General features: G+C 39.6%; 2 protein-coding genes across 2 annotated transcripts; one reads left to right on the top strand and one right to left on the bottom strand.

The window, feature by feature from the left end:
- Positions 1–87: 87 nt before the first annotated feature.
- tdrd6 (tudor domain containing 6) lies at positions 88–16,238 on the bottom strand. Its single transcript, XM_058613533.1, has 16 exons — positions 15,855–16,238; positions 7,302–13,374; positions 7,127–7,197; positions 6,960–7,040; positions 6,477–6,531; positions 5,799–5,866; positions 5,663–5,708; positions 5,513–5,577; positions 4,234–4,252; positions 4,026–4,078; positions 3,105–3,159; positions 2,977–3,023; positions 2,821–2,884; positions 2,626–2,690; positions 1,719–1,773; positions 88–595 (listed from the first exon to the last, which is right to left on the bottom strand). Exons 2-16 carry the CDS (start codon positions 13,342–13,344, stop codon positions 516–518), a joined length of 6,867 nt encoding a protein of 2,288 aa, XP_058469516.1. The 5' UTR covers positions 13,345–13,374; positions 15,855–16,238; the 3' UTR covers positions 88–515.
- Positions 16,239–17,569: 1,331 nt separating this feature from the next.
- sf3b6 (splicing factor 3b, subunit 6) lies at positions 17,570–19,793 on the top strand. The gene is made up of 4 exons (XM_058613765.1): positions 17,570–17,729; positions 18,303–18,421; positions 18,960–19,098; positions 19,287–19,793. The coding sequence occupies exons 1-4, from the start codon at positions 17,700–17,702 to the stop codon at positions 19,374–19,376; spliced, it is 378 nt and encodes a 125-aa protein (XP_058469748.1). The 5' UTR covers positions 17,570–17,699; the 3' UTR covers positions 19,377–19,793.
- The last annotated feature ends 318 nt before the right edge of the window (positions 19,794–20,111 follow it).

Genomic DNA, 20,111 nt, shown 5'->3' with positions numbered 1-20,111 from the left:
ATAAGCAAATCAAACATGTCATCACAAGATGGAGCTACATAATGAGGGTAGTAACTCATAAAAAGCATGACTCATTTCAAACAAATGGTATTGATATTTATTACACAAACAAAAATGTGTCTTTAAGGCATGCATGTTAACACACAACAGAAAAAAGATATCTATAAATTCTTTATAACTTTGCAACCATTCAAATTAGTCTTTAAAGAAAGATTCAATACACAACATTTGTTTACAAAGAATGTGGTGCGGTTTATCAGAACAGATCTGCAACGCGTGTACGTGTACGCTGACAAAAAACTCCAAACCATTTCTGTATAGAAGCATCTTTTAGCCAAACAGCTGTGTTTTTCAACTGAAACAATGAAATAAAATGTTCAACACTGCCCTTCAACACACAGAGCAAAACAACTAAGAAAACCTTAACTCAAACCTGTTTAAATGAACTAAAGTGTCTGCAATTGAGCAATTTTGTTAGGAGTCTAACATTGACACCAGAAGCAAACGGGAGACATTTACTCCTCCTGCTGCTGTTCATCAGCAGACCCATCATTGATGATCAGAGTGAGATGGGTTATGTTCGACAGCTGGAGCTCTGAGTGGGAGGAAAGACATGGAACGTTTAGTAATACAGATACAACACATCACAGAGGAAATATAAAATACTGCAAACCATCAGGCAAACTATGGACAGAGATAAACAGCAACAACAGTGGCTTTACTTGTTTGTACCATGTTTATTAATAAAGTTGACTTCTCTTGTTCATCTTGACCCACTAAGTGAAATATTATTTCTAAGCCATTGTTATATCTGCAACTGCAGTCTTTTATAGATGGGACACCTTTTATTTTGTTCCCCTTTTTTGCTCCAAATCAACAGCAAAAAAAAACCAACCTAGCACTAAGTGATGTTCGACAAAATTATACACACGTCACCTTTTTTGCAGAAGGAGGTCAAGTTTGCAGTTAGTCCACGCCACAAAAACTTCAATCCAAAGGATGGATGGATGGATGATTAAGCTCACATAAATATGGGTGGTACCGCACAAATCTGTACAATCACACTTTAACCTATGAAAGATCCACTCTTGCTCGAAAATATTGTGTCCCCAATAAAGTTTTTGTGTATTGGACTAACCCCGGGATTCCACTGAATGCGTATTGCGGCGTATTGCACTGTTGCTGCGTGTGACCGATCCATCAACACCCACTGGATGCGTTCACAGATCCGTCCCCTGTGCAGAACAGCAGAAACACTGGAGCTGTGAGACAGGGATTTCTGGCAGTAATTCAAAAACTACACATGTACCGTAAACACAAAGTAACAGATGTTTTACCGACTGACCGAAGAACAAGAAGAAGGGAGCACTGGATTTGATGTTGGTGTAGTTAAGTGAAATACCATATGGTGTCAACCGGGGGCTTTTATTCTGAAAACACTTTAATGTATCTGTGTTTGACTTCCAGGCCCACTTGTGCTAAATTCTGTTGAAGTGAAGCGTCCATTGTCTGGGACAAATTGAAAACTCTTGCCTATTCTCTGTGTAAGTGAGGGACTGGCGGAGCAACGACGCAGCCGGTACACGACACAAAAGTCAGTGGAAGCTGACACGTTGTCTAAAGTGGATGTCAATCACGTCTGATGCCCCCATGGAGACACGACACATACGCATTCAGTGGAATCCCAGGGGAAGTGCATGCAGCATAAAATGACTCACCAAAGCTGTCGTCAGGTGAAGACGTTTCTTTAGAAACAACGCCCTCCTCATAATCCTAGAAAAATCATCAGGAAATTGACCTCAATGATGTGAATAGTTCAAACAGTAGAGTAATGAAATGTTTGATTTTCATTGTTTTGACACTGATGTTGTTCACGCAGTGCAGCAAGTGGGCGTCAGAACAGAATCAAGCTGGACAGTAATTCAGTAACAATATGTATCCCAATATAATCTTTTTCAATAGCAATGTGGCAAAATTTGATGCAAGTGTTTGCAACTGTGCTGTGTGACAGAACCAACAATAAAACTGCACAAGGATGTGAACCAGAGATCTAACAGATCCTGTTCAGACCTGCTATTAATATCTAGCCTGAGTGATCCAGTCACAAGTGCACACACAAACATCTGTACAGTCAGATTGATTAAAAACAAAAACAAACATTTTGTCCTCATGAACAGAGATGATGCATTTGCATACAGGAGGGAATGTACACTCTGATTGTGGCAGGATAAATGCTTCTTGTCCCCACCTGCCCCTGCACTGCTGGTGTATACACTCAAACGCTCCCTCAGTCAGGTCTGATAGTATAGTACTTTAATGCCAACAGTCACACGTTTACACTGTCCACTTGTGATCAGATTTCTCAGGACATACACACTCAGTGAACACCACCACAGCCTTACTGCAGGCAATGACCTCACACACTCCAAGTCTCATTTATATAGTAAAGTATATTCTCAGCATCTGATTTACCAAATATGATGCGAGTGGACAGTACCTACTTACTAGTAGTACCTACTTACTTACACAAATATTAACTTTTACTTCTCGACTCCTACTTTTAAACATCAAGTTTTCTATTCACATTTAGACATAAACCCTGTGGCGTTATAATGAACTGGTTACCTCTTGTTTGGATGGTGGAGGTTCCATCTGTTCACTGTCCTCTGTTTCAGTTTTTGGATGTTGGTCTGAAAGAACAAGGAGATATTGGCATAAAGAGGATTATAAACAGGCAGCAGGGTGTGCTGTCTTTCTACATCTAGAAGAAGGAATTATCTGTATTTTTGGGTGAATAATCATGATCATCAAGTCTGATACCTGTGGAGACATCTGTCAAACAACTCTCTTCAACAGTACTGGGCAACTCATCCACCAGGTTACTCTGAACAACATAAATACAGAATTCACTGAACACATGTGGTGTGATTGTTTTCCCCTTAATGTTAGAAATGGGCTTATTGATTGTCATATTACCACATCTGGACAGTCAGATTGTGGCTCAGTGTCACTCAGTGGCAAATCTGTAATCACAGAAGCACGTGAATATGGCAACGATACAATCTGACAACAAATAAATTAATGAAATAAATTAATGCACAAACCAAGAAGTTTGTCATTGTGAAGAGCTAAGACTTCCTCTTCAGGCATGGAGTTATCCTAGAGACAGACAATTAGTCAATACTGCTTACTGATGTTACTTTACACTGATCTTTCCAGTGTTTTTGTTCTGTCTGATTTACAGATTCTACCCCCTAGTGTTGAACGCATGAAAAAGCAGTTTTATACAGGTGGCAAGAGACACCACTGCAAAATGGATGGATATGATAACCCACTGCAGTCATAGGTTTGACAACAGGAAATTAAAGCCTGTTAATTATATTCTTATAAATATGTCAACTGAAATATACAGATAACTGAATGGAGGCAATGAAACGTAATAATGAGAATTTATTTAACCTCAATGTATGCATGTTTGACCATCAACTCCAAACAACTGAATTAAACAGCCTCTGGGCTGGTTTATTTTAATAATAACTGTAGGGCTGCAATTATTAATGGACCATTAATCAATAACTAAATTGATCGTCAACTATTTTGATTATCTATTTGATCCATTTGAGTGTTGTTTATAATTAGAACAAGCTCTTTGTTTTCAGCTTCTTATATGTGAATATTTTCTGGTTTCTTTGCTTTATATACCAAAAACATAAAATCACGAAGACATGTATTCAATCAAGTGAGAAAATAAGCAACAGATAGTTTGTAACCCTAATATGGTCTCTCAATCTAAAACTATTTAAAAAGATTTTTATTTAACATTCAGGATGCAAAATCCAAATAGGAAAACACCAGAGGGAGGGAGTTGGCTCTGCACTCTGGCTAACACACCTAAGGATACAGCACTATGTAGAATTGAGGCATTAATGGTAGCCATATATATAGTTCTGTTACATTACATATACTTTTAAATCCCATATAAAATGTGTGCTCCAAGTTTTACTGAATACCTCATTAGGTTTTACCTCATCCTTCAGAGAAACGTCTCCAATTTCCATGTCGTGCTCTAAAATGGCTCCTGTAAGAAATAAATACAAATATCTTGCTGTATCATCACACTGTACAAAATAACATAAACCAATATGACAATATGGCACCCTCATTCTGTGGATAAGGCAAATGAGTTGCTTAGGTGGTAATACAATTAATCAGTTGTTCTTAGAAATTACTCACCAAGTGCTTTGTCCTGGACCTGAAATTTAAGAAATTGTTCAATTTAATAATAAAGAAATACACTTTCAGACATTCAATTAACTGCTCTGACTACCATTCAGATTATTAGCATTAAAACATGGAATTAATATACTTGATGAATATGGAAAGACATTAAATAGTGATCTCTTATTTAGTCCATGGCGTGAAATTTGGTGCCAGACGAGCTTGTGTTGAGTATTTCAGAAACTGCTGATCTCCTGGGATTTTCACACAACAGATTCTAGAGTTTCACTCAAACAAAAAACAGCCAATACGCTGCAGCACTGTGGATGGAAACACCTTGTTGAACAGAGAGGTCAGAGGAGAGTAGTGAGACAGCAGAGCAGGATAACAGGACAAAAGCCTCTGTCAGCCAAAAACTGAAATCTGAGACTGCAGTGGGCAGATTTACCAGAACTGAACTGGACAGCTCTGTTTTTCTGCTGAGGCAGTTCATCCCAGTTTCTTCTGTTAGTCCTCCTTTTGCTCCAAAAAGTGTGTCAAACACAGTAAATCTAATACTTAAGTCTTATCTCGAACTTGTCTGGTCATTCTCCTCTAACCTCTGGCATCAAACAAGACATTTTTGCCAGAAGATCTGTTTGTCACTTTACATATTCTCTTTTTCAGACCATTCTGTAAAATCCCTTGAGAGGGCTGCGTGTGGAAATTCCAATAGATGAGCAGTTTCCAAAATACTAATCCTGGAATTATTGCCAGGTTGGTCATCAATTGACATGGCAATTAAAGGTTATTTTAGTGACATAGTAAAATAGTGTAAAATTAAATTTAGTTTTTTTAATTGCTTTCTTGAAAATATGGTAGAAACTAGGGATTGGGATTTCAAGCGATGCTATTTTGAATATTCAACAGGATTATTCTTTGAATATTTTAAACTCTGGCACATAGCCACTAGTAAAAGTAATGAAGAGATGAGAGCATGTTGAGTTAAGAAAAGCAGCTTTAAGATGCATTCGAAGACCCTGGTAAATGTCATCACTTCTGCTGGATCTACAGCATGTTCAGCTTTCAGATGCACTCAATACATTTCTTCAATTTCATAATTTCTGCAAATAGACATGCATTCAACTAATTAAATGCTTGATGCTGCTGCCACCTTGTGATTAATAAATGCACCACAAATTAGGTAGTAACTGGTGAAGAAATTTGTTGATAAAACAATTTTCAGTTCTGTTCAGTTTTTTGTTGAGCCAGGGATGAAACTAACAAGCATAAACTCTCACATGTAGGAACTTACTGTGATGCAAGTGATCATATCATCTTCTCCAGCACTGGTGACTTTGCTGTCAGGATCATGTGTATCTGCAGTGCAGAGCGAGGAAATTCAGCTTGCTAACACAAAGTAAACACTAACGTTCCTGGAACATTCTGTAGTGAAGTGTGATACCTGTGCAGGCATCCATCAAACATGTCACCTCTTCAAACTCATCACCCTAAACAGCAAAAAGACAGATTTCACATTTCAGACATGGCAAGTTTTGCAACTTGATTAAAGAATATTTAATCTAATATAAATGAATTACCATCATATCTGTAGAGACAGCTCCACAGGTTTGAGACTGGCTGGTTTCATCAGTGTCGTCTACCAGATCTGAGGAAACGGAGACAGATGCACAATCACTGTAGCAAGCTTTCCATTAAAATGCAGAGAAATGCAAGTTTATCCCAGTTTTCAAAAATATGGTAAAAGAAAATGCACATTTATGTACATTTCCATTCACTGTTATTAAGTAAATATTTGGAGTTATGAGCAGTAGGTGGCAAAGTCTGTGTCACGACAGAAAGATAAAAAGGTTCCTGCCATTCCAATCATACCTCCTCTTGCTCGATACATCTGCCTCTTTCTATTTTTATGTGCAAATAAAAAATGCACATAAAAACAAGCTGATAAAAATCCACCTTGTATTGACTAAAACTGTACACAACTTTCCCAGGATTACCAAGACCTCTCACCTTATCTCTACATGTTCATTTAAACATACAATTTGTACAAATACAGTATATGTTAAATTCATTTTCAAAAACGCCGTTGACTACAAAAGTAAGACATAATGGCAACAAACCAGAGTATGTATCTTCAAGATGAGCACAATCCACACAATTCTGAGTAGCAATTTACAGGGGATTTATTGTCAATGTTACTGTTCTTACATATGGAGGTGGTGCAGCATGATTTTTAGTTTTTATTAGGAACTGCTTACCACACAACTGCTGCTCAGGAAGCACAGGGGATGACAGGACCAAGTCAGTATCAAGCTGTTAAGAGGACAAACACATAATTACGTGGTATATGGATAGCCTTTACAGCTCTCTTCAGTAAAGGTTGCATACTGCTCCATCTAATTACAAGAAAAACATCTCTCTCAGTGGTTTCACTGTCATTTAAATTTGAATTTGAATGCCACTGCTGTAGTTATTGCAACACAGCACTTACACCATCTTGTCACACCTGATGCAGAGACAATAAGAAGATGCAATAACTTCATGAGTTTCTTTTGAAATGGTAATAATTTGGATCGTGTTGTAAAAGCGCACCAGGGATATAAGTGCAGCTTATATTAACTGCAGAGTGGTTAATATTACAATAGTATGAAAGGTTTGACAAATTTGTGCAATATGAAACCTTTTTTTTTTGACAGCCCCAATTATGTAAAGTGTGGAATGATACAAACAAATCTATGTACCTGCTCCAAGTCTTCAGAAATTACATCTATGAGCTCATGTAGGTTTATACTCTCCGTGGGATGAAATGTATCACTTGGAGCCTTCAGAGAAAAGATAACACACATCAGACTGTGCTGTGTCAAAATCTTCACACACAGTCCATGCAAGTCTCAGTAACACAATTTACCATTTTCACTGCTGTCACACTGGTAAGAGAACGCTCACTCACTGTGGCAATGTTACTGTCATCGGTTGGAACTACAAATGCAAAGAAAACAAAAAATAAAATTATTAACTTTATGCAATCATTACCCACGACTTGACAACAAGTTGAACTCAGTTGTGACTGACATATAATTTACCCGAATAAACTCTGGCATCATAGCTGCTTGGCACGTTGTAGGTCATCACCTCTTCAGCTGAAGATGCCACCTCTTTCGCTGGAATCTCTGACTTGTCCGTGTCCTCTTTTGGGTTCTCATCCACTGGAGACTCCAAGTCATCTGGTCCGACAGTGTCCAACACTGAAGCACTGTCCTCTTCAGGGATTTTGTCACTTTCACAAACATCCTTATCACAGTTCAAGATAAAAATATATTGGTCATTAGGTACAGGTACTATGGCGTCTTCTGTGTCTTTGGACTCAGTCTGAAGTAGTATCACAGTGTGAATTGTGTTCACTTCTTCAATGGAATCACTTTTTTCATGTTGGGCAATCATATTGCACTCAGATGTCTGATACTTTCCTTCTTGGGATTCAGAAGAGTCTAAATCTTTGAAGGTCTCATTGGTCTGTGGACTGCAGACTAGTTTGGCCTCATCTGCTCTGTGAGTGTCAACAAGCTCCTCAAAGAAATGTTTTTCACTGTGCTCTCTCGGAGGGTGAATGTCTTTGCTTTTGTGATACTGTGGTTGATCCTCAGGTTGTGTAGCCTCTTCTTTGGGGGTCTCATTAGTCTTCGGACTACAGATTAATTTATCTTCATCTGCTCTGTGAGTGTCAACAAGCTCCTCAAAGAAATGTTTTTCACTGTGCTCTCTCGGAGGGTGAATGTCTTTGCTTTTGGGATACTGTGGTTGATCCTCAGGTTGTGTCGCCTCTTCTTTGGGGGACTCATTAGTCTTCGGACTACAGATTAATTTATCCTCATCTGCTCTGTGAGGGTCAACAAGCTCCTCAGAGAACTGTTCTTCACTGTGCTCTTTCTGAGGAAGAATTTCTTGGCTTTCAGAATACTCTGGTTGATCCTCAGGTTGTGCAGCCTCTTTCACAGCTGGGACATTTTGCAGTGGCGGTTCAAACAACGTAGTCAATTCACCTGTGTCAGGTTTGTTTTCTGTTGTGTTTTCTGTGTTTTTCCACCATGTTTTCATCACTTCATTCATGATCTGGCCATCACATTCCACCTGCACAATGTATTTGATGGTTTTGTCATCCCTGGTTAGTCTGCCAATAGTCAACTTTAACAACTTGTCTGTTGTACGTGTACAAAACTCATCTACTGCGCCACTGGCCCAAGAACCACATGAACAATTAAAGCCTTCAAGCTCGCACAAAAAGGCCTGGGGAGGCAGGACCACCAATTCAACTGGTATTTTCCTCACATCTGTAATGGAGACTTGGGACTTGTTTCCATAGTCCACAAAAAGCACAGACAGCGCATCTCCCTTTCTGTCAGTTACTTCTGCACGGTACCAAAGATGATCATCTGAAAAGAGAACAATACACGGGCTGCCAGGGGATAGGGTGTCTGGGTCAATGTGCTTGTGGTTGATTGCATTCCCAACTTCTGAGACACCTGATGTTATCTTGTCAAGTTCTTCTGAGTGAGCACTCTGACACCAAAAGGAATGAGCATCATTTATACAAGAGATGTAGCTCTGTAACTGCTGTCCCTTTAAAAAAACTTGTTGATTGTAATGTAGAGAGCATGGCTTAGATGGTGGCTTCTCGGTGTCCTGTTGAGTTTTTACTTGCACCTGTTCCTGTTTCTCTACTGCAATTTCAGTACCATCAGCTGAACAAGTAGGTACTTTACAAGTGACATTCACACCACTGTCTTCCAGACTGACTTCCCACACAGATCCTGACTGCTTGATGAACCGGCACTTGAGCTGCTTTTCTCCTTCACCACATACTGCTTTAAAAGACGACAGCATTTCTGGTTCAAGCATTTCCTCTTTTCCACAAGTTGCAACATCACTCAGCATGCAGTGTATGCTGTACATAGGTAGTAGTAAAAGAGACTGATGAAGTCTGCCCATCTTGGATATTGGTGTCATTACTGTATTTCCAAAATCAATAAACTCAACATGAGCAATTGAGTTGCTGTGGACTTCTTTCACAACAGCTCGGTACCATGAGGAGTCATCTGCAAACTCTGCTTGAACAAGGTCACCTGGATGAACCTCAATGAAGACATTGGTTTTTGGGAGAGATGTGGGACCATTGAGTCTTTCAGCAACAGAAAATATTTCATCCTCATCCCTGACAAGTTGAAGGTAGAAACTCAATGGGCTGTTGCTGTGTGAGACATAAACTTCAGCTTCCAAACCTGGTGTGATTGATTTTGAAGGCAAGTCTGCAAGTTTAGGGAGTTGTTCCACAGTTTTTACCTTCTGAGAGTCTGTATGAGAGGTCTTGGACATGACCATCTGGTTGGTGTCAGTGGACAGATTGGCTTTTCTTGGTTTGACATGGTCACTTGCATTCTCAGAACCATTTACCATATCACTTGGTGTCATTTCACATGACTGTCGCTGGGGAGGAGGTTTGTACAGCTGTAATGGCACAGCTTTGACCTTATGGCTATTTTCACAAGCAAAGCGGGAAGGCTTAGTTGCAGACATATTGATAGGTTTTGGCTCATCCCTCATTTGATATGCTGGTTTTTGGTTTGCGCATCTACTCTGATTGACATTTTGTGCTTGGTCATCCATTTCTGTGGTTTGCTTCAAGAAATATTTTGGAGGCCTGTAGTCATGTCTCACTGCTTTCTGGCCATGGTTGACAACACTCTCGTTTATGCTCATCTCAATATTAAACATCTTCTTCATCTTTGAATTAATCTGAGTGTTTTTGTGATACAGCTCAACCAGCAGTTTTCCATCAGGTTCTCTGGCCACAATGAGAGCTTGGAATTTCAATTCTGTTGCAAACTTCTCAAACCAGCTGTTGACCTCTTTTCCAACAGTAGCAGGGACATCAGAGAGACCACAAACAACTGCTTGCACAGGCACAGACATGACATCATTAGCCTCTTTGGGTACTGGAAGTAAGTCAGATTTGTCCACCTCAATAGTGTCACCATAATCCACAAAGTGAACCAGGATTGCTGGCTTTGTGGTCTTGATTTTAGCCCTGTACCAGTGTCCGTCAGTATACTTGGCAAGGCACAAAGATCCAAACACTGATGGGAGTTTTACATTCTCTAGCTGATGGCAAAGTTTGCTAACTTTCATCGTGAGATTTTCCATCACATCAGCGTTCCTCTCGAGCTGACAGTAAAACTGACTGACACTGTTCACGCATGTCACCGTCATCTGTTCCTCTGTCCCAGTTTTGACATTGTGCGTTGAGTAGTAGTACGTGTCCAGGTGGAAGGAGGGCCCAGAGACATTTTTGGGAGGGGCACTTTTGACCAGATTAACCATGCTGGTGCAGATGCTCTCAAATGGAGTCTCTAGATCCACAATGTTGAAAAGAATCTTCTGCTCTCTGTACATGACAGCATATATGGTGCACTTTAACGTCACAAAGTTAGACACAGCAGTTTCAACAAATTTGTTGAATCTTGCAACTGTATCATCATTCCACTCATTGATGGCAGATGTGGGGTCAACAGGGTTCAACAGACTGCATCGAAAGGCTTGACCAGGCAGAGTGAGAAACTCTGGACTTATCTTTCTCAGGTCATATATGGAAATGGTTGCTTCCTGACCAAAATCAACAAACAACACATCCACATGAGATGTTTTATGTTTGTTAATTACAATTGCTCTGTACCACATTCTATTAACAGGATAACGTGCAACACAAGCTACATCTACATTAGGCTGAAATTCACTACCTGCATAATGAGCCTGTATGTCACGCATCAGCAAATTCAAATGTCCTGCATTTTGCATAAGTTGGCACCAGAAGTCATTAGGGCTTTCGATGTGGGACACAGAGACATCAAGAACACTTCCAATGGGAAACATGTGCTCCTTGAATGAAGAAACTCTTTCCCTGATGGCAGGGTCAATGGTGTTTTGTGGCTGGAAAGACAATCCCTTGTTCCCGTGTACATCTGTGAATCTGACATGTGGATGTTGTGTGAGAGACAGAGTGGCAGGTTGCAAGGAAACACTGCCTTTAATTTGGCTCAGTGTCTCAGCCCTTTCAGCAAAATTAGACGTACACATCAATGTACTGAGGTCTTTTTCCTGCAGAGATTCCGGGTCCATTAGCTGTACAGCATAGTAGTCATCATATTTAGCCATCACATGAACATTCAGTACTTTGTCTGTGACTGTTTTGGTGAAAAACTCAGAGGCAATTTGACTCCATCTCCCATCTGTGGGTCTGACACCAGCCAGGCTGCATTTCAGAGCAAGCCTTGGTAGCTTTTTGAGCTTTTCAGGAAGAAATCTGATATTATTCCTTTCAATGGTTTCTGTGTTTCCATAATCAACAAAGAACACCTTGATTTGTGTCTCATCAACTTCAGTCACAACTGCTCTGTAGAAGTCACCATCTTCTGCCTTGGCAGCACAGTATAGCCCCACAGTTGGATCTCTCACCACGTCTTTGTTCTCTGACTCTTTGTACAAATGAAAGATACTGTCCATCAGTTCATCCAGCTCACTCACATAGTTTTGCGTCTGGATCCAAAACTCTGATGGGTTGGATACATGCAGAACAAATACAACATGCGTTGAGTAGAGTGACAGCTCCTCTGCTGGTAACTTTTTCACTACTCCTTTCCCTTCATTTTCCTCTTCAGTCTTCCCAGATGTCAACATCTTTCTTTTTCCTTGCTGGGCTTGATCTTCATGGCTGTATGCAGGGCTATGAAGGGCAAAATCTTTTAGTGTCTTCTCATACTCCAGCAAACAGCTCTCCTTAGACCCAAACAGGCTGTTAATGTCTGTATTATCATCACCATAGAGCGTGACATAGTGTACACCCTCAGCCATGCTTTGGTACTCAAATTTAGCAATCACAGTCTTGCACAAAAGAAGGTTTCTTAGAAACTCAATCTGGCTTGTTGTCCATCCAATGCCTCGGTCAATGATTCCATGTAGGGAACAGATGTAGGTCACAACGGGCATCCTGAGGAATTCTGAAGCCAGTGGTCTCACCTTATCCAACTGAACAAGCTGTTTTGTTCCATAGTCAATGTTCAAAACTTCCACAACGCCATTGTTTGGGAATACTTGTTGTAGAACAGAGCGGTACCATCTGCCATCACTTCCTCTTGCAGCACAGGGAAAACCAACCATTTCTGGACCCACAGTGCAACTCATCATTCTGCCCTCACAACATTGTGTGATTTTCTCCGAGAGTTTCTTCAACTCTTGTGAGAAGACCTTCAACTGGCAAAAGATCCTCTGTGGATTTGTAACCTCCGTGACTATGACCGTCTCCACAGTTCCTGCTGGGAGCTCTGGGACCATGAAGAGCTCTTGCTTGTGCAGTCTCACACCTGCATCCATAGAGATCAGTTGAGTCTGTGGTGTGGACACTTGGGCTACACTACTGGACTTCAGTGACATGAGCACAAACTCGTGGAACATGTCTGGAGCCAACTTCTTGGCAAGTCCCATCTCATACATTTGTTTGGCGATGTAGGGGATGTGCAGGACAAATGTTCTGTGGGACTCCAGTATATCTTGCACATGTGCTTTCACAGATCTCCCAGAGAGAGTTTTCAGAAATTCGAGAGCTACTGGAGACCACCTGCCCTCAGCTGAGAGTGGTAATACATTAGCTAGCACACAAAATTCCACTTCAGGTGGTAGGAGGAAGTGTTCCTTTTTACCCCATGCCAGCTTGTTTGTGGTGGTGCAAGATGTCACCCCTTTGTCAAAGAGAAACACGCTGAATTTTGACCCATTTCTTGAGACAATGCGGGCCCTGTTCCAAATGCCATCTACCTGAACCAAGCACTTATCACCAGGGTTTCCTTCATGTTCTTCAAATGTTTTTCCAACAGATTGAATGTCTTTAGCCAAGCACTCATATTCTTCAGTCCTCTCCAGGCTAAACTTTCCCCAGAACTCGACAAGCACACAAAGTGGATGCAAGTGGACCCTGGTTATAAGAATAGTTACGTCTGATCCTTGTGGTGGGAGTCCTTGGATTGACGACATCTTGGCAGTTTCATGAATATCAACCACCCATGATCCGTCACCGGTCATCCACACTGCTGTTTCAGCACTGGATGTTATCTGAAAAACATTACACAGTGATTTACATAAGGTCTTAAGACATTAATCAGGCAACACAAACTAAGCCACAAATGAAATATTAAAAAATAATTTTTTCATGATACATGTAAAAATTAAAAACCTTAATTATTATTTTTAAACGATATCTCCAAGTTCAAGACTGTGAACATTTTATACTGTCACGCATAGGTTGCTCTGCTGTGATTGCTCAATGACTGCCACACACACAATTAATCATTACTGTGATAGTCAATTAATTGGTTTGGCAAATTTTGAATAGGGATGTCCCGATCCGATATTGATATCGGTACGATATCAGCCAAAAAAACGAGTATCGGATTATATCAGACTGCCTCTAAAATCTCCAATATAAGCGCTCCGATTCAAGCAATCAATTCCTTTCCAGCACTTCTATCCAGCAGCGCCCGTTGTGATCACGTGGGCTCTGCGTGTTGGACGCATGTAGAACCCACATGATCACAACAACAGCATGAGTGTGCTACTGCTGTTTCAGAGGTTAAACATTTTTCTTTAACCTCTGAAATCAGAGGCTACGAAGTGCAAGCTAGCCGTTATATCGTAATATCGGTATCGTACCGGAAGTGAAAAAGTTGTTTCGAGACATCGCTAATTTTGAATATATTTTTTAAAAAGCCACCGGTTTGGTCGCCTGGATGAGAGTGTATGATGTTTGAAAGACCCGAAACACTCCAGGTAACACCACTGAGGATGTGTCCAGGTTGCATCATAGTTGGTTTATGTCACAAGTCTAAAAAGCCAACAGATTTCACCTTCCTAAATGTGAATATTTTCTGGTTTCTTTGGTCCTCTATAATAGTAAAATGAGTGCCGGGTTTAAGGACAAAACAATGCATTTGAGGATGTTTTTATTTTTTGAATCAGATAATGGAGAACACAATCAACAGAGTAATCAATAATAAAAAAAAATGCATTGCCCTAGTCTACATATTATAGGACATAACAGACATATTTGCAATGTGTCAGTAACAATCCACTTTCTTAGTCCAGGTATAAATGTAAAATGTAGGCTTAATTTCTCTATAGCACTTTTATAGAGATTTTTCTCTTTTTTGTTGTGTTTTACAAATAAAATTAATAATTATGATTATTATTATTATCATTGTTGTTATTATTCTATTCCTCTGAATAACCACAGCACAGAAAAGTGTCATCTTTATTACGTGTCCTAGGCATATCTGTCTGACAGCAGGCTCACAAATAAATAATTGTATTCAGCCAAAATTAGCCTCTTTTACACCAGATTTGTTATTACCAAACAGTAAGGGGTGGAGTGGCTCAGTGGTTAAGACCAGTACCCTGCGTGCAAAAGACTTCATGGTTGCAAGTTCAACTCCACTCCTGGCCGATTGTACTCAATTCCCATGTAAGTCGCTTTGAATAAAAGCGTCTGCTAAATGACATGTAATGTAAGAATAGTAGGCAACGCACACCATTGCAGGCGCTCCAAACACTCCAGGGTGTGCAGTGTCAAGTACTTTTAGACTTTTTTGATTTACTCGAGCACTTCAGACACTTACACAGACAATTAAACCCAGAGTGCAATACCAGACTGGGGTAAGTGTAAGTTTAGATCTCTCGGCTCGTTATACCTCATACTCTTCATATGCAGTGTCACACTGCTTAAGCTACAATGTACCTCGTGAATTACAACAATAACAATAACTTTAAAAATTAACTCATACTAGTATTTTTTACATGTAAACTAAAAGTCAAACAGCTGCTTTAAGTATTGTGACAGCTTTCCTGTAAAAACGACATGGGGTTGCAGGGTTCAATACAAAAACACTTATTTTTTTCCCACTTCACACACTGGTGACATGTTATTGTATAGAATAAAACTGTCAATAGTTTGCAGTCATGGAGTGTATCATTTCACTGCAGAAAACAATGTCAGTTGAAGTGTCTTACTATATTGATTTGGAGACATTACTACTTAAATGAATATAAATAATTTAATATGAAATGTTACATCATCATCATTGAATGTAAACGTTCGTGTTTTTTTACTGAGGAAACAACGGGTCTGCACGTTTACCTGTACTGGTTCATGGGTTGGACTTGCCTCTCACAATATGGCGGATACGCAGTCCGGCGCCGCGTCAACGGGGCAACAAAGCTAATACGGTGTCTGCGTATTATATGCCTATAGTTTAATCGCTGACATCCAGTGACTTAACACATTGTTAATTTCTTAAGCCCGGGACATTTTTATTTTACCAACTGTGTCCATTATTGGTGTTTTTTTCTTACATCTCACCTCGCTACAGGAACGCATCGGCTAATTCTCCATCCAAATGTACTTCGCAGCTTAAGTCAACGTTAGCTCCTAGTAGTATCGCGATGAAAATGGCCGACAACAGGTGCAACGTTGAGCTTGATAATGATCAACAGGAACATTTCAACGAGTCTAAAGAATTTAGTAACACACAATTACTCACCCAATTTAAATCATGAAGATGCCGAAGACTGTATTTACACTCATGGCAATGGCAGTGAGACGTTAAATGGACCCGGCTTCAACAATTCAATGTCCGTCCAGCAAAGCCCCGTACACATATACTGACGCTGAGCGCTGTGGCTAACCTTGTTCAGACCGCCCAAACGTTCCTCCTTCACCTCGCCAATCTCAGTCCACTTCCAGAGGTTTTCTGTTGGACCACAGTGATGCGTCAGACGATAATCAAACCGTCTCCCAAACTATTTTAATTAGTTATGAAGAAAAAAACAAACATTAAATGCCACCGCAGACTGACGTTAGTAACTGTTACTTCGTGGCTAACGTTCACTAGCGCAACACCACGCGCGTGCCGCTGGAACCGCCCCTGACTTTTTTCTTTTTTTTTTTTTTTTTCAAAACCTCAACCGCGCTGGTGCTGTAGGTGGCGCTGTTGCATTACTGAAACACAAAGTGACCAAACCACAGATATTGCTCTACTTTTCACCTAATATGCTTATATTGAAAAGTACTGTAATTTTAAATTATTTTAATGTGTTTTATTGTGGTTTCTTTGTTTGAGTTTTTCACCTTGGTGGAAAGATAGATAGATAGATAGATAGATAGATAGATAGATAGATAGATAGATAGATAGATAGATAGATTGCTTCAGCAGTTATTTCACCAGCACCGTCCTTTGCACAGATAGGATGAAACTAAGGGACACGATTTGTTGAGTCTTGCAAGATTTGAAGACAAGAGCAGTGGCATGAATCAGTGTCACCACAGAAACAGTGTGTTAATCATTTTGACACAACTCATTCTTTCATAACCAACAGAAGTGAGAGAAGCTAACACTGATGATTTCATTGTGGTCTTGAGTCTGACCACACACTTGTGTAATTGTGTCCAAAGCCAAACAGTTTCAGTTGGTACTATATGAGCATGTACTTCTGCACATCACCAAACCTCAGTTTTGATGTTTATATTAGGGATGGGAATCAGTATTGGTCCGATATTGGTCAGAATCACTGAGTCAGATATAAGACATAAAAATGTAAATTGTAAAATTGTATATTGCATGCTTCACTGTGCGCAGACCATGTAAAATGTAAATAAAAATCAGCAAAAGCATTTTAGCTTAGTCATGATACCAATATTTAATACACCGTTGGAGAATTGTTTCTTTGAAATGACTGAGCACAAGTGTGTTGCAGCTTCATAGTTCATAAATGGTAAATTGACTGTATCGGACCAATGTCAGTTTCAGTTGTATCGGACACCAAAAAGTGGTACCTTTTATAGATAGGAAAACCTAGAAGTGGGTCATATTATCAATTCAGGGGCAACATACTGTATTTATAAAATGATTTCAAAGTGCAGACATTATTATAATTGAATAAGACAAATTAATATCAGTATACAATTATGTTTACTAATAATGCTTATTCTGTTTAGAGGCAAACCCAAGAGGACTTTGACGTTTCTTCACATTCTGGAGCAAGATATTGAGTGAGATGGATACATTGGTTATTCATCTAAATCTAAATATACCTTGTACTGTTTCCTTTTATTATGTGAAACAACTAAATCTCTTTCAAAAACACCCCAGCTTCAAATCAGTTTCACCCAAAGCTGAAAAAAAGTTAATGCACACATTCTAGTGCCGTCTTTCGTCCTGTAGGTGGCAGCATTGCACTGTATTTTCCATGTGGTCACAAGTCGAAGGCAGGAAGTGCGTCATCGGTTGGAGACGGGCCGCTGCCATTTTGACGTGGAAGAGGAGAGCCGCGATATTTATCCATTTAGTCGTTTTTGGGACTAGAATTTTACACATAAACCTACCACCATGGCTATGCAAGCAGCGAAACGCGCTAATGTAAGTTCCAGAGAATCGAACTGGTGTATTCTGTGGCCAATATCACGAACAGCAGTGGTTTGGCGTGGGGCTAGTGTTAGCCGACGCTAGCATAGTGTTAGCCAGGTAGCACGTTAATAATCTGAAAACAATCAAACAGGCTGTAGCTATTATTCTCTTTTCAGTTGATCATTCAAGTAATGTAACATAGTATTTGCTGAGGCAAGCGGATTACCTGAGGTTATCTGCGATCTGAAACGTAGTTATAACGTAGCGTACGTTATAAACAGCGTGTAAACAGCTAAACACAAGTGGCTCGTAGATGATCTCATGTCTCTTTTTGTTACCTCTAAACAGCAATTTATACAACTCAGGGTTGTTATAACCTGAGACAATCTGGAATAATGATTGATATGAAATGATATTCAGAAAGATACTTTAGCGTAGTTCATTTTCAAAACAGTAAAGTTAGCTTTCACGTCTTACTGTGTAGTAAGACGTGAATTTGAAGCTGAATTGGCTTAGTAGTGAGTATCATGTATTTGTGTAATTACGACTTTATCTTACATTATGTGTCATGTGTTTTCCCTGCAGATACGATTACCCCCTGAGGTGAACAGAATCCTGTACATCAGGAACCTTCCTTACAAGATCACAGCTGAGGAAATGTACGACATCTTTGGGAAATATGGACCAATACGGCAAATAAGAACGTAAGTGTTAATACTCTGCAGAGGACTTAAATTGGCTACGTGTGTTCACTGAGCTCAGAGATGTGATGCTGACATGTCGCTGCCTTGAACTAAAGAGAAACGAAACGCAATAATTCTCATCTGATCATTACTCAAAACTCCCTGGTTACCCTAAAAGAAAAATTACTGCCATATAACAATTAATTACACTTCATGCCCTAAAATTGCCAAATTTTTTGGTTGAGGTCTGTCTTAACATACTCACTAATGTCTCATCAGATCAGTCAACAAAAACTAATTATTCTGCACAAAAAAGAATCTAAACTTGTCAACTGTGTGTCAGATTATCAGAGACCATGTAGAGAACCATCACACTATACTTTGCCATATGTACCTTCTATAATACAGCACATTAATTTGTCCAAATATAGCTTAAAGTGAATTTCTCTGTGTGGTTCCTGGGCAGATGACATAGATCAATGTAGTTGAATTGCTCTGGTTCCATGAAAATATCTTGTAAATACATCATGTGTATTTTGTGTTGTTTCTGACTCCTCAGGGGGAACACACCTGAATCAAGAGGAACAGCCTATGTGGTGTATGAAGACATCTTCGATGCCAAGAACGCCTGTGACCACTTGTCGGGCTTCAACGTCTGCAACCGTTACCTGGTGGTGCTCTACTACAACGCAAACAGAGTATGTATGATTGATACTGTGTGTTTGTGTGGATGGAGTCTGGTCAAACAGCGCAGTATTTGGAATATAGTGGAGTTAATGTCAGACAAAAGTTTTACATTGAAGCAATTCTATGTTTCAAACGCAATGTCACTATGGGCTAATTTCAAATGACTAATTGAAGTTTTTGTTTTGACATTTCTTTTCAGGCTTTCCAGAAGATGGACACAAAGAAGAAAGAGGAACAGCTGAAGCTTCTGAAAGAGAAATACGGCATCAACACAGACCCTCCAAAGTAACATTCTGGGGAAGATTTTTGTTCCCTTTTCTAAATCCAGCTTTTTTCTTTTTTGCTCTGTACAAAGTTTTTATGTTGTGTAAAGGCACAGAGTTGAAATGTGCCAGTCACAAAAGCTGTTGACTGTTCGGGACTATGACTTAAAATGTTTAATTTCTCATCAAAGCAATCGACAGACTCAACAACAAAAATGTTTTCTGGGTTTTAAAGTGGTGACTCGATAAATTATTCACCCGGGGTGACGTGTTAAAATCTGCCTGGGCAGGTTTATTTTATTTTCCTTTTGTTTTGAGTCTCATATTTCTGCAGACATGATTGAGAGCCAACCATGGCCTCCACTGTGATGGAAATGTGAGGTGATCAATAATGATGATGTAGAGTGTAAGGTTTCTGTAAAATAAATTTTCATTTTCTAAAAGCTCTCATCTTTCTTTTTACACAGTATATGTAACATAGTGGAAGTGTGCTTTTTGATCAATAGACAGAAAATGTGTTTCCTACATTTGCAGAGGTAAGACAGAGGTTTACCTAACTCTGAATTTTTACCTCAAGTTTGTGGTAATACCTTCTTTGTGCAGCTTTAAATTTGACTTTTCTGTGGTTGTGAAGAATCCAGCTTCTACATCAACCTCTATTATTTGTGATAATGTGTCGCATATACTGTATAACACATAAACATCACAGGCTTTGCACTGAGAAGTGTGGATGTAAGATGTTTAAAAAAAATGGAGAAATC

This window comes from Solea solea, chromosome 17 (assembly GCF_958295425.1).
Source record: "Solea solea chromosome 17, fSolSol10.1, whole genome shotgun sequence".
In the NCBI taxonomy this organism is placed as follows: domain Eukaryota; kingdom Metazoa; phylum Chordata; class Actinopteri; order Pleuronectiformes; family Soleidae; genus Solea; species Solea solea.
The sequence above is the reverse complement of the archived record's forward strand: the minus strand, read 5'-3'. Positions and strand labels throughout refer to the sequence as shown.